Raw genomic sequence first — 15,007 nt, 5'->3', positions numbered from 1 at the left:
GCTGCGTCAGTGATGTAGGAGATGGTAGAAGGTGTGTGTGTGTTTAGGGCAGGCGGCTGCGTCAGTGATACATGTAGCATATGGTAGAAGGTGTGTGTGTGTTTAGGGCAGGCGGCTGCGTCAGTGATGTAGGAGATGGTAGAAGGTGTGTGTGTTTAGGGCAGGCGGCTGCGTCAGTGATACATGTAGGAGATGGTAGAAGGGGTGTGTGTTTAGGGCGGGCGGCTGCGTCACTGATACATGTAGGACATGGTAGAAGGGGTGTGTGTTTAGGGCAGGCGTCTGCGTCAGTGATACATGTAGGAGATGGTAGAAGGTGTGTGTGTGTTTAGGGCAGGTGGCTGCGTCAGTGGTGTAGGAAATGGTAGAAGGTGTGTGTGTGTTTAGGGCAGGCGGCTGCGTCAGTGATACATGTAGCATATGGTAAAAGGTGTGTGTGTTTAGGGCAGGTGGCTGCGTCAGTGATACATGTAGGAGATGATAGAAGGTGTGTGTGTTTTTAGGGCAGGCGGCTGCGCCAGTGATACATGTAGGAGATGGTAGAAGGTGTGTGTGTGTTTAGGGCAGGCAGCTGCGTCAGTGATACATGTAGCATATGGTAGAAGGTGTGTGTGTTTAGGGCAGGTGGCTGCGTCAGTGATGTAGGAGATGGTAGAAGGTGTGTGTGTTTAGGGCAGGCGGCTGCGTCACTGATACATGTAGGACATAGTAGAAGGTGTGTGTGTTTAGGGCAGGCGGCTGCGTCACTGATGTAGGAGATTGTAGGTGGTGTGTGTGTTTAGGGCAAGCGGCTGCGTCAGTGATACATGTAGGAGATGATAGAAGGTGTGTGTGTGTTTAGGGCAGGTGGCAGCGTCAGTGATACATGTAGGAGATGATAGAAGGTGTGTGTGTTTAGGGCAGGCGGCTGCGTCACTGATGCATGTAGGAGATGGTAGAAGGTGTGTGTGTTTAGGGCAGGCGGCTGCGTCACTGATGCATGTAGGAGATGGTAGAAGGTGTGTGTGTTTAGGGCAGGCGGCTGCGTCACTGATACATGTAGCATATGGTAGAAGGTGTGTGTGTGTTTAGGGCAGGCGGCTTTGTCAGTGATGTAGGAGATGGTAGAAGGTGTGTGTGTTTAGGGCAGGCGGCTGCGTCAGTGATACATGTAGCATATGGTAGAAGGTGTGTGTGTGTTTAGGGCAGGCGGCTGCGTCACTGATACATGTAGGACATAGTAGAAGGTGTGTGTGTTTAGGGCAGGCGCTGTGTCACTGATACATGTAGGACATGGTAGAAGGGGGGGGGTGTTTAGGGCAGGCGTCTGCGTCAGTGATACATGTAGGAGATGGTAGAAGGTGTGTGTTTAGGGCAGGCGGCTGCGTCAGTGATGTAGGAGATGGTAGAAGGTGTGTGTGTGTTTAGGGCAGGCGGCTGCGTCACTGATACATGTAGCATATGGTAGAAGGTGTGTGTGTTTAGGGCAGGTGGCTGCGTCAGTGATGTAGGAGATGGTAGAAGGTGTGTGTGTGTTTAGGGCAGGCGGCTGCGTCAGTGATGTAGGAGATGGTAGAAGGTGTGTGTGTTTAGTACCGGCAGCTGCGTCACTGATACATGTAGCATATGGTAGAAGGTGTGTGTGTTTAGGGCAGGTGGCTGCGTCAATGATGTAGGAGATGGTAGAAGGTGTGTGTGTGTGTGTGTGTGTGTTTAGGGCAGGCGGCTGCGCCAGTGATGTAGGAGATGGTAGAAGGTGTGTGTGTGTGTTTAGGGCAGGTGGCTGCGTCAGTGATGTAGGAGATGGTAGGTGTGTGTGTTTAGGGCAGGCGGCTGCGTCAGTGATGTAGGAGATGGTAGAAGGTGTGTGTGTTTAGGGCAGGCTGCTGCGTCATTGATGTAGGAGATGGTAGAAGGTGTGTGTGTTTAGGGCAGGCGGCTGCGTCAGTGATGTAGGAGATGGTAGAAGGTGTGTGTGTTTAGGGCAGGCGGCTGTGTCAGTGATGTAGGAGATGGTAGAAGGTGTGTGTGTTTAGGGCAGGCGGCTGCGTCAGTGATGTAGGAGATGGTAGAAGGTGTGTGTGTTTAGGGCAGGCGGCTGCGTCAGTGATGTAGGAGATGGTAGAAGGTGTGTGTGTTTAGGGCAGGCGGCTGCGTCAGTGATGTAGGAGATGGTAGAAGGTGTGTGTGTTTAGGGCAGGTAGCTGCGTCAGTGATGTAGGAGATGGTAGAAGGTGTGTGTGTTTAGGGCAGGCGGCTGCGTCAGTGATGTAGGAGATGGTAGAAGGTGTGTATGTGTTTAGGGCAGGCGGCTGCGTCAGTGATGTAGGAGATGGTAGAAGGTGTGTGTGTGTGTGTGTTTAGGGCAGGCGGCTGCATCAGTGATGTAGGAGATGGTAGAAGGTGTGTGTGTGCGTTTAGGGCAGGCGGCTGCGTCAGTGATGTAGGAGATGGTAGAAGATGTGTGTGTTTAGGGCAGGTAGCTGCGTCAGTGATGTAGGAGATGGTAGAAGGTGTGTGTGTTTAGGGCAGGCGGCTGCGTCAGTGATGTAGGAGATGGTAGAAGGTGTGTGTGTGTTTAGGGCAGGCGGCTGCGTCAGTGATGTAGGAGATGGTAGAAGGTGTGTGTGTGTTTAGGGCAGGCGGCTGCGTCAGTGATGTAGGAGATGGTAGAAGGTGTGTGTGTGTGTGTGTGTGTTTAGGGCAGGCGGCTGCGTCAGTGATGTAGGAGATGGTAGAAGGTGTGTGTGTTTAGGGCAGGCGGCTGCGTCAGTGATGTAGAAGATGGTAGAAGGTGTGTGTGTGTTTAGGGCAGGCGGCTGCGTCAGTGATGTAGGAGATAGTAGAAGGTGTGTGTGTGTTTAGGGCAGGCGGCTGCGTCAGTGATGTAGGAGATGGTAGAAGGTGTGTGTGTGTGTGTGTTTAGGGCAGGCGGCTGCGTCAGTGATGTAGGAGATGGTAGAAGGTGTGTGTGTGTGTTTAGGGCAGGCGGCTGCGTCAGTGATGTAGGAGATGGTAGAAGGTGTGTGTGTTTAGGGCAGGTGGCTGCGTCAGTGATGTAGGAGATGGTAGAAGGTGTGTGTGTGTGTTTAGGGCAGGCGGCTGCGTCAGTGATGTAGGAGATGGTAGAAGGTGTGTGTGTGTTTAGGGCAGGCGGCTGCGTCAGTGATGTAGGAGATGGTAGAAGGTGTGTGTGTGTGTTTAGGGCAGGCGGCTGCGTCAGTGATGTAGGAGATGGTAGAAGGTGTGTGTTTAGGGCAGGCGGCTGCGTCAGTGATGTAGGAGATGGTAGAAGGTGTGTGTGTTTAGGGCAGGCAGCTGCGTCAGTGATGTAGGAGATGGTAGAAGGTGTGTGTGTTTAGGGCAGGCGGCTGCGTCGGTGATGTAGGAGATGGTAGAAGGTGTGTGTGTGTTTAGGGCAGGCGGCTGCGTCAGTGATACATGTAGCATATGGTAGAAGGTGTGTGTGTTTAGGGCAGGCGGCTGCGTCAGTGATGTAGGAGATGGTAGAAGGTGTGTGTGTTTAGGGCAGGCGGCTGCGTCAGTGATGTAGGAGATGGTAGAAGGTGTGTGTGTGTTTAGGGCAGGCGGCTGCGTCAGTGATGTAGGAGATGGTAGAAGGTGTGTGTGTTTAGGGCAGGTGGCTGCGTCAGTGATGTAGGAGATGGTAGAAGGTGTGTGTGTGTGTGTTTAGGGCTGGCGGCTGCGTCAGTGATGTAGGAGATGGTAGAAGGTGTGTGTGTGTGTGTTTAGGGCAGGCGGCTGCGTCAGTGATGTAGGAGATGGTAGAAGGTGTGTGTGTTTAGGGCAGGCGGCTGCGTCAGTGATGTAGGAGATGGTAGAAGGTGTGTGTGTGTGTTTAGGGTAGGCGGCTGCGTCAGTGATGTAGAAGGTGTGTGTGTTTAGGGCAGGCAGCTGCGTCAGTGATGTAGGAGATGGTAGAAGGTGTGTGTGTGTGTTTAGGGCAGGCGGCTGCGTCAGTGATGTAGGAGATGGTAGAAGGTGTGTGTGTTTAGGGCAGGCGGCTGCGTCAGTGATGTAGGAGATGGTAGAAGGTGTGTGTGTGTTTAGGGCAGGCTGCTGCGTCAGTGATGTAGGAGATGGTAGAAGGTGTGTGTGTGTGTTTAGGGCAGGCGGCTGCGTCAGTGATGTAGAAGGTGTGTGTGTTTAGGGCAGGCAGCTGCGTCAGTGATGTAGGAGATGGTAGAAGGTGTGTGTGTGTGTGTTTAGGGCAGGCGGCTGCGTCAGTGATGTAGGAGATGGTAGAAGGTGTGTGTGTGTGTGTGTGTGTGTGTTTAGGGCAGGCGGCTGCGTCACTGATGTTACTTTTTGTCTATTTTGTTCTTTTTGGGGCAAGATGGTGAATTTGCTCTAGATGTGGAAAATAAACCTTTATTCCTGAGAGATTTGGGGAACCCGCACATTCTACATTGTAAAGGGACAAATCCGTTACCGGAGGGAGCAAAGAGGTAGGAAAATCTCACAACTATCCCTTATCCATGTAACTGTCCTCTTCATACATGAAGCCTGTAACTGTCCCACACCCATGTAACTGTCCTCTTCATACATGTAGCCTGTAACTGTCCCACACCCATGTAACTGTCCTCTTCATACATGAAGCCTGTAACTGTCCCACACCCATGTAACTGTCCTCTTCATACATGTAGCCTGTAACTGTCCCACACCCATGTAACTGTCCTCTTCATACATGTAGCCTGTAACTGCCCCACACCCATGTAACTGTCCTCTTCATACATGTAGCCTGTAACTGTCCCACACCCATGTAACTGTCCTCTTCATACATGTAGCCTGTAACTGTCCCACACCCATGTAACTGTCCTCTTCATACATGTAGCCTGTAACTGTCCCACACCCATGTAACTGTCCTCTTCATACATGTAGCCTGTAACTGCCCCACACCCATGTAACTGTCCTCTTCATACATGTAGCCTGTAACTGTCCCACGCCCATGTAACTGTCCTCTTCATACATGTAGCCTGTAACTGCCCCACACCCATGTAACTGTCCTCTTCATACATGTAGCCTGTAACTGCCCCACACCCATGTAACTGTCCTCTTCACACATGTAGCCTGTAACTGTCCCACACCCATGTAACTGTCCTCTTCATACATGAAGCCTGTAACTGCCCCACACCCATGTAACTGTCCTCTTCATACATGTAGCCTGTAACTGCCCCACACCCATGTAACTGTCCTCTTCATACATGTAGCCTGTAACTGTCCCACACCCATGTAACTGTCCTCTTCATACATGTAGCCTGTAACTGCCCCACACCCATGTAACTGTCCTTTCTCTAACGTCCTAAGTGGATGCTGGGGACTCCGTAAGGACCATGGGGATTAGCGGCTCCGCAGGAGACTGGGCACAACTACAAAGAAAGCTTTAGACTACTGGTGTGCACTGGCTCCTCCCACTAAGACCCTCCTCCAGACCTCAGATTCTTGTGCCCGGCCGAGCTGGATGCACACTAGGGGCTCTCCTGAGCACCTAGAAAGAAAGTATATTTAGGTTTTTTATTTTCAGTGAGATCTGCTGGCAACAGACTCACTGCAGCGAGGGACTAAGGAAAGAAGAAGCGAACCTACCTAACAGGTGGTAGGTTGGGCTTCTTAGGCTACTGGACACCATTAGCTCCAGAGGGATCGACCGCAGGACCCGACCTTGGTGTTCGTTCCCGGAGCCGCGCCGCCGTCCCCCTTACAGAGCCAGAAGCACGAAGAAGGTCCGGAAAATCGGCGGCAGAAGACTTCAGTCTTCACCAAGGTAGCGCACAGCACTGCAGCTGTGCGCCATTGCTCCTCATGTACACCTCATACTTCGGTCACTGATGGATGCAGGGCGTTGGGGGGGGGGGGCGCCCTGAGGGCAATAGATAACACCTTGGCTGGCAAAATATACATCATATATAGTCCCAGAGGCTATATAGATGTAAAATTACCCCTGCCAGTATCACAGAAAAAGCGGGAGAAAGTCAGCCGAAAAGGGGGCGGGGCTTCTCCCTCAGCACACTGGCGCCATTTTTCCCTCACAGTTCCGCTGGAAGGAAGCTCCCTGGCTCTCCCCTGCAGTCTGAGAAAACTACAGAAGGGTAAAAAAGAGAGGGGGGGCACTAAATTTAGGCGCAGTATACATACATATATATGTAATATATATAAAAAAGCAGCTATAGGGAAAACACTCATTGATAGTGGGATCCCAGTGTTATATAGCGCTCTGGTGTGTGCTGGCATACTCTCTCTCTGTCTCCCCAAAGGGCTTTGTGGGGTCCTGTCCTCTGTCAGAGCATTCCCTGTGTGTTTGCGGTGTGTCGGTACGGCTGTGTCGACATGTTTGATGAGGAGGCTTATGTGGAGGCGGAGCAGATGCCTGTAATTGTGATGTCACCCCCTGCGGGGTCGACACCTGAGTGGATGGTGCTGTGGAAGGAATTACGTGATAGTGTCGACTCCTTACATAAAAGGTTTGACGACATACCTAATGTGGGACAGCCGGCTTCTCAGCCTGTGCCTGCCCAGGCGTCTCAAAAACCATCAGGGGCTCTAAAACGCCCGCTACCTCAGATGGTTGACACAGATGTCGACACGGATACTGACTCCAGTGTCGACGACGAAGAGACTAATGTAACTTCCAGTAGGGCCACACGTTACATGATTGAGGCAATGAAAAATGTGTTGCACATTTCTGATGTTACCCCCGGTACCACAAAAAAGGGTATTATGTTTGGAGAGAAAAAACTACCAGTAGCTTTTCCTCCATCTGAAGAGTTAAATGAAGTGTGTGAAGAAGCGTGGGCTTCCCCTGATAAAAAGATGGTAATTTCTAAGAGGTTACTAATGGCGTACCCTTTCCCGCCAGAGGATAGGTCACGCTGGGAAACATCCCCTAGGGTGGATAAAGCGCTCACACGCTTGTCAAAAAAGGTGGCACTACCGTCTCCGGATACGGCCGCCCTGAAGGAATCTGCTGATAGAAAGCAGGAGGCTATCCTGAAATCTATATATACACACACAGGTGTGATACTGAGACCGGCTATAGCTTCAGCCTGGATGTGCCGCGCTGCTGCTGCGTGGTCAGATTCCCTGTCAGAAAATATAGATACCCTAGACAGGGACACTATTTTGCTGAACGTAGAGCATATAAAAGACGCACTTTTATACATGAGGGATGCACAGAGGGATATTTGCCGGCTGGCATCCAAAATTAGTGCAATGTCCATTTCTGCCAGGAGAGGGTTATGGACTCGGCAGTGGACAGGTGATGCAGATTCCAAACGACACATGGAAGTTCTGCCTTATAAGGGTGAGGAATTGTTAGGGGTTGGTCTCTCGGACCTCGTTTCCACAGCAACAGCTGGGAAGTCTACATTTTTGCCCCATGTTCCCTCACAACCAAAGAAAGCACCGTATTATCAGGTACAGTCCTTTCTGCCCAGAGGCAGAGGTAGAGGGAAAAAGCTGCAGCATACAGCCAGTTCCCAGGAGCAAAAGTCCTCCCCCGCTTCCTCTAAGTCCACAGCATGACGCTGGGGCTCCACAGGCAGAGCCAGGTACGGTGGGGGCCCGTCTCAAGCATTTCAGCAAGCAGTGGGCTCGCTCACGGGTGGATCCCTGGATCCTTCAAATAGTATCTCAGGGGTACAAACTGGAATTCGAGACGTCTCCCCCCCGCCGTTTCCTCAAATCTGCCTTGCCAACCACTCCCTCAGGCAGGGAGGCAGTGTTACAGGCAATTCAAAAGCTGTATTCACAACAAGTGATAGTAAAGGTGCCCCTACTTCAACAAGGAAGGGGTTACTATTCCACAATGTTTGTGGTACCGAAACCGGACGGTTCGGTGAGACCCATTTTAAATTTGAAATCCTTGAACACATATATCAAAAAATTCAAGTTCAAGATGGAATCGCTCAGGGCGGTTATTGCAAGCCTGGACGAGGGAGATTACATGGTATCGCTGGACATCAAGGATGCTTACCTACATGTCCCCATTTACCATCCTCACCAGGAGTACCTCAGGTTTGTGGTACAAGATTGTCATTACAAATTCCAGACGTTGCCGTTCGGTCTCTCCACGGCTCCGAGGGTCTTTACCAAGGTAATAGCGGAAATGATGATACTCCTTCGAAGGAAGGGAGTTTTAATTATCCCGTACTTGGACGATCTCCTGATAAAGGCGAGGTCCAGAGAACAGTTGTTGGTCGGGGTAGCACTATCTCGGGAGGTGCTGCAACAGCACGGCTGGATTCTAAACATTCCAAAGTCACAGCTGGTCCCTACGACACGCCTGCTGTTCCTAGGGATGGTTCTGGACACAGAACAGAGAAAAGTGTTTCTCCCGGAGGAGAAGGCCAAGGAGCTGTCATCTCTAGTCAGAGGCCTCCTAAAACCAAAACAGGTGTCGGTGCATCACTGCACGCGGATCCTGGGAAAAATGGTAGCTTCCTACGAAGCGATTCCTTCGGCAGGTTTCATGCAAGAACCTTTCAGTGGGACCTGTTGGACAAGTGGTCCGGATCGCATCTTCAGATGCATCGTCTGATAACCCTGTCTCCAAGGACAAGGGTGTCTCTGCTGTGGTGGCTGCAGAGTGCTCATCTTCAAGAGGGCCGCAGATTCGGCATACAGGACTGGGTCCTGGTGACCACGGATGCCAGCCTTCGAGGCTGGGGAGCAGTCACACAGGGAAGAAACTTCCAAGGACTATGGTCAAGTCAGGAGACTCCCTGCACATAAATATTCTGGAACTAAAGGCCATTTACAATGCCCTAAGTCAGGCAAAACCCCTGCTTCAAAACCAGCCGGTACTGATCCAGTCAGACAACATCACGGCAGTCGCCCATGTAAATCGACAGGGCGGCACGAGAAGCAGGACGGCGATGGCAGAAGCCACAAGGATTCTCCGATGGGCGGAAAATCACGTGTTAGCACTGTCGGCAGTGTTCATTCCGGGAGTGGACAACTGGGAAGCAGACTTCCTCAGCAGGCACGACCTCCACCCGGGAGAGTGGGGACTTCATCCAGAAGTCTTTCAAATGATTGTAAACCAGTGGGAAAAACCACAGGTGGATATGATGGCGCCCCGCCTAAACAAAAAGCTAGAAAAATATTGCGCCAGGTCAAGAGACCCGCAGGCAATAGCTGTGGACGCTCTGGTAACACCGTGGGTGTACCGATCGGTTTATGTGTTCCCTCCTCTTCCACTCATACCAAAGGTACTGAGGATAATAAAGAGAAGAGGAGTAAGAACTATACTCATTGTTCCGGATTGGCCAAGAAGAGCGTGGTATCCGGAACTTCAAGAAATTATGTCAGAGGACCCATGGCCTCTACCGCTCAGGCAGGACCTGCTGCAGCAGGGGCCCTGTCTGTTCCAAGACTTACCGCGGCTGCGTTTGACGGCATGGCGGTTGAACACCAGATCCTGAAGGAAAAGGGCATTCCGGAGGAAGTCATTCCTACGCTGATAAAAGCTAGGAAAGAAGTAACCGCGAACCATTATCACCGCATATGGCGAAAATATGTTGCGTGGTGTGAGGCCAGGAAGGCCCCAACGGAAGAATTTCAGCTGGGCCGGTTCCTGCACTTCCTACAGTCAGGGGTGACTATGGGCCTTAAATTGGGTTCCATTAAGGTCTTTTGTTAAGGGAGTGCTGCATATTCAGCCCCCTTTTGTGCCTCCAGTGGCACCTTGGGATCTCAACGTGGTGTTGGATTTCCTAAAGTCACATTGGTTTGAGCCACTGAAAACCGTGGATTTGAAATATCTCACGTGGAAAGTGGTCATGTTGTTGGCCTTGGCTTCGGCCAGGCGTGTTTCAGAATTGGCGGCTTTGTCATGTAAAAGCCCTTATCTGATTTTCCATATGGATAGGGCAGAATTGAGGACTCGTCCCCAGTTTCTCCCCAAAGTGGTATCAGCTTTTCATCTGAACCAACCTATCGTGGTGCCTGCGGCTACAAATGACTTGGAGGCTTCCCAGTTGTTGGATGTAGTCAGGGCCCTAAAAATTTATGTTTCCAGGACAGCTGGAGTCAGGAAGACTGACTCGCTCTTTATCCTGTATGCTCCCAACAAGTTGGGTGCACCTGCTTCTAAGCAGACTATTGCTCGCTGGATCTGTAGTACGATTCAGCTTGCACATTCTGCGGCTGGACTGCCGCATCCTAAATCAGTGAAAGCCCATTCCACGAGGAAAGTGGGCTCTTCTTGGGCGGCTGCCCGAGGGGACTCGGCTCTTCAACTTTGCTGAGCTGCTACTTGGTCAGGGGCAAACACGTTTGCAAAATTCTACAAATTTGATACCCTGGCTGAGGAGGACCTGGAGTTCTCTCATTCGGTGCTGCAGAGTCATCCGCACTCTCCCGCCCGTTTGGGAGCTTTGGTATAATCCCCATGGTCCTTACGGAGTCCCCAGCATCCACTTAGGACGTTAGAGAAAATAAGAATTTACTTACCGGTAATTCTATTTCTCATAGTCCGTAGTGGATGCTGGGCGCCCATCCCAAGTGCGGATTGTCTGCAATACTTGTATATAGTTATTGCTTAACTAAAGGGTTATTGTTGAGCCATCTGTTGAGAGGCTCAGTTGTTATCATGCTGTTAACTGGGTGTAGTATCACGAGTTATACGGTGTGATTGGTGTGGCTGGTATGAGTCTTACCCGGGATTCAAAATCCTTCCTTATTGTGTCAGCTCTTCCGGGCACAGTATCCTAACTGAGGCTTGGAGGAGGGTCATAGGGGGAGGAGCCAGTGCACACCAGTAGTCTAAAAGCTTTCTTTATAGTTGTGCCCAGTCTCCTGCGGAGCCGCTAATCCCCATGGTCCTTACGGAGTCCCCAGCATCCACTACGGACTATGAGAAATAGAATTACCGGTGAGTAAATTCTTATTTTCATACATGTAGCCTGTAACTGTCCCACACCCATGTAACTGTCCTCTTCATACATGTAGCCTGTAACTGTCCAACACCCATGTAACTGTCCTCTTCATACATGTAGCCTGTAACTGTCCCACGCCCATGTAACTGTCCTCACACGTGACGCCTCAGACCAGCATGCAGCCATGTATAGGGCATTCTCCGGTTAGCGTGTGCGCCATCCCTCCCCTGTAGACAGTGACGGCTCAATATCTAAATTAGAACCAATTGTTATGAAATAACAGATGAGGCGTGTGATATGTTATCCTCCTAGGAGAGTGCAGGTAACCTATAAAACGCACACACGATGGAAGCAGTGACTATGGACCCTTAGCGCCTGATCCCCGCGTTACTCGGAATGTGCCGTTATTATAATAAACGTGTACTGGATTGGACACAGCGTCAGCAGCGTGCAATTAGCCTCTCCCTCTCGCCAGGTTTGCCGTGAAGAGCTGGAATCTGTCTAACTATAACTTGCGATCTAAGGAGCTGGTGGGCTGGTCAGCAATGTGCCGCCGACACCTGCAGGCTGCCGGATTCTTGCTGGTGGAGGTAAGTGTGGCACGTACAGCAGTGTTATAACCACGTGTCTGCCGTGGCCTCCGGCTGTAATCAGACACTACCTGGCCGGTGTCACGGCAGCAGGAGGCTACGACATGTCTAGCAGTATATCCGGAACATTCTCCATACCAGGGCTAGACAACGTGTAACACTCCAGCTGCTGTGGAAGCAGACATCCCAGCATGCCCTGCCACAGTTTTGTTAATGCATAGTAAAACGGAGGGGTAGTTGGAGTGGTGCACATTGCCTGCCCCTGCGGGGGCATTTTAATTAGTTCTTGGGTCTATCGTGGCTGCCTGAAGACTAGCAATGCTGAGCTTTCAATAATAGATACAACCAGAAATTGCCTCTTACTAATCACTGGCTCCCTCTGCTGGCGAGAGAGGGCTCTGACTGATCACTGGCTCCCTCTGCTGGTGAGAGAGGGCTCTGACCGATCACTGGTTCCCTCTGCTGGCGAGAGAGGGCTCTGACTGATCACTGGCTCCCTCTGCTGGTGAGAGAGGGCTCTGACCGATCACTGGTTCCCTCTGCTGGCGAGAGAGGGCTCTGACCGATCACTGGCTCCCTCTGCTGGCGAGAGAGGTCTCTGACCAATCACTGGCTCCCTCTGCTGGCGAGAGAGGGCTCTGACCGATCACTGGCTCCCTCTGCTGGCGAGAGAGGGCTCTGACCGATCACTGGCTCCCTCTGCTGGCGAGAGAGGGCTCTGCATCTTGCTACTGGTGCTTATTGTCTACTAGTTACCAGCCCGTCCAAATGACGGAACAACATTAACAGCAATGTCTGCGTCTGGACGGGGCAACAATTCATTTGCTCCATTGGGCGCCCTCTAGTAGCCACCAGTATGCAAAATGTGAATCCCCCCTATAGAGGTGAGGAGTAGCATTAGCCTTTGATAATATAGGATGGCTTGTCTTGTCGCCCTCCTGCTATTGAGCTCTCCGTACTCCTGTGTGCCCCCCCTGCAGGTGCCTTTTTACGAGTGGCAGGAGCTGAAGTCGCAGTGGCAGAAGTCCGCCTTCCTGAAGGAGCAGATGAAGAAAGCGGCAGCGGCTGAAGAAGCGTCCCTATGATGCCAGCGCTGTATAGAGGAGGAGAGGAGTCTTGTATATATGTATCTTCTCCCCCCGCTGGGCTGTGCTCATGGGGGGGCATCATTTTAGGCTGTTATGTATTTTAAATTGAGATGTGTGACAAAGACGCTGAAGGCAAATGACTGCAGATAAAGAGGAATATAATGACTGTTTGTGTCCCCTGCGTTATTTATTATTTAGCTTTATTTGCCAGTTAGGCAGCACTGTACAGGGAATATGGTGCCATCCTATTGGTCCCTGACCTACCAGTGTGCCCTTGGGAGTGTAGGAAGCACCCTGAGAATATACAGACTCCACACAGATTAGTGCCTTGCTTGGAATCTGGCTCAGGGCCTTAGCACTGTGCGGCAGCTATGCTAACCACTGTACCACTGTGTTGGGGATGCATCTTCTTGTAACTATTCATAAGGCTTGTTTCTATTTGGGAGGTAAGTTGTTGTTGCAGAGTCGTTACACTGCACCTCGCCCCCTCGTGGGCCGGATTTGTGGATTTTTGTACACCGCCCTATGAGTGCAATAAGTGGGTCTGGAGGTGGTGTAAAGGCTGTATGTAGCCGCACTCACGGGCGCTGTGTGCCGAGTCACGGCTTATAGGATTCAGCACTTATGGTTGCTGCAAGATTCCTGTAGGATGGCAAATAATGACCTGTGGCTCCCATTCTGTGGCTGAGCTCCAGGCATCTGATGGGGTCACAAGCGGGATTCAGTAAATCACATTGATATCATATATTCTGCAGAGAGAACTAATGGGCTTTTATAAGGGAGGGAAATGCCGTATCGCTTCCTATGTAAAGATCTTTTATTGATGTTTCTATATTTGAAAAATGCACCCTTTGCCCTCTCGCACGCTCCCTACACGCGCCTCTTTCCCCTCCTACACGCGCCTCTTTCCCCTCTCACACGCCCCCTACACGCGCCTCTTTCCCCTCTCACACGCCCCCTACACGCGCCTCTTTCCCCTCTCACACGCCCCCTACACGCGCCTCTTTCCCCTCTCACACGCCCCCTACACGCTCCTCTTTCCCCTCTCACACGCCCCCTACACGCTCCTCTTTCCCCTCTCACACGCCCCCTACACGCTCCTCTTTCCCCTCTCACACGCCCCCTACACGCGCCTCTTTCCCCTCTCACGCCTCTTTCCCCTACACGTGCCTCTTTCCCCTCTCACACGCGCCTCTTTCCCCTCTCACACGCGCCTCTTTCCCCTCTCACACGCGCCTCTTTCCCCTCTCACACGCGCCTCTTTCCCCTCTCACACGCGCCTCTTTCCCCTCTCACACGCGCCTCTTTCCCCTCTCACACGCGCCTCTTTCCCCTCTCACACGCGCCTCTTTCCCCTCTCACACGCGCCTCTTTCCCCTCTCACACGCCCCCTACACGCGCCTCTTTCCCCTCTCACACGCCCCCTACACGCGCCTCTTTCCCCTCTCACACGCCCCCTACACGCGCCTCTTTCCCCTCTCACACGCCCCCTACACGCGCCTCTTTCCCCTCTCACACGCGCCTCTTTCCCCTCTCACACGCCCCCTACACGCTCCTCTTTCCCCTCTCACACGCCCCCTACACGCTCCTCTTTCCCCTCTCACACGCCCCCTACACGCTCCTTTCCCCTCTCACACGCCCCCTACACGCTCCTCTTTCCCCTCACACGCCCCCTACACGCGCCTCTTTCCCCTCTCACACGCCCCCTACACGCGCCTCTTTCCCCTCTCACACGCCCCCTACACGCGCCTCTTTCCCCTCACACGCCCCCTACACGCGCCTCTTTCCCCTCTCACACGCCCCCTACACGCGCCTCTTTCCCCTCTCACACGCCTCCTACACGCGCCTCTTTCCCCTCTCACGCGCCTCTTTCCCCTCTCACGCGCCTCTTTCCCCTCTCACACGCCTCCTACACGCGCCTCTTTCCCCTCACACGCCTCCTACACGCGCCTCTTTCCCCTCTCACACGCCCCCTACACGCGCCTCTTTCCCCTCTCACACGCCCCTACACGCGCCTCTTTCCCCTCTCACATGCCCCCTACACGCGCCTCTTTCCCCTCTCACACGCCCCTACACGCGCCTCTTTCCCCTCTCACACGCCCCCTACACGCGCCTCTTTCCCCTCTCACACGCCCCCTACACGCGCCTCTTTCCCCTCTCACACGCCTCTTTCCCCTCTCACACGCCCCTACACGCGCCTCTTTCCCCTCTCACACGCCCCCTACAAGCGCCTCTTTCCCCTCTCACACGTGCCTCTTTCCCCTCTCACACGTGCCTCTTTCCCCTCTCACACGTGCCTCTTTCCCCTCTCACACGCGCCTCTTTCCCCTCTCACGCGCCTCTTTCCCGTCTCACACGCCTCCTACACGCGCCTCTTTCCCCTCTCACATGCCCCCTACACGCGCCTCTTTCCCCTCTCACACGCCCCTACACGCGCCTCTTTCCCCTCTCA

At 52.6% G+C, this 15,007-nt stretch overlaps 1 protein-coding gene across 1 annotated transcript in view; it reads left to right on the top strand.

Annotated features, from left to right (window-relative positions):
• The window catches only part of TBRG4 (transforming growth factor beta regulator 4), a 35,117-nt gene extending 22,396 nt beyond the window's left edge, over positions 1-12,721 (top strand). The window contains exons 9-11 of the mRNA XM_063924598.1: positions 4,337-4,448; positions 11,353-11,467; positions 12,448-12,721. Of these exons, the coding sequence (XP_063780668.1) occupies positions 4,337-4,448; positions 11,353-11,467; positions 12,448-12,552 (332 nt within the window). The 3' untranslated portion in view covers positions 12,553-12,721. The remainder of the gene's footprint in view (positions 1-4,336; positions 4,449-11,352; positions 11,468-12,447) is intronic.
• The last annotated feature ends 2,286 nt before the right edge of the window (positions 12,722-15,007 follow it).

Source organism: Pseudophryne corroboree, chromosome 5 (genome assembly GCF_028390025.1).
Source record: "Pseudophryne corroboree isolate aPseCor3 chromosome 5, aPseCor3.hap2, whole genome shotgun sequence".
Taxonomy (NCBI): Eukaryota; Metazoa; Chordata; class Amphibia; order Anura; family Myobatrachidae; genus Pseudophryne; species Pseudophryne corroboree.
Note: the sequence above shows the minus strand (reverse complement) of the source record. Positions and strands in the feature narration are given on the sequence as shown.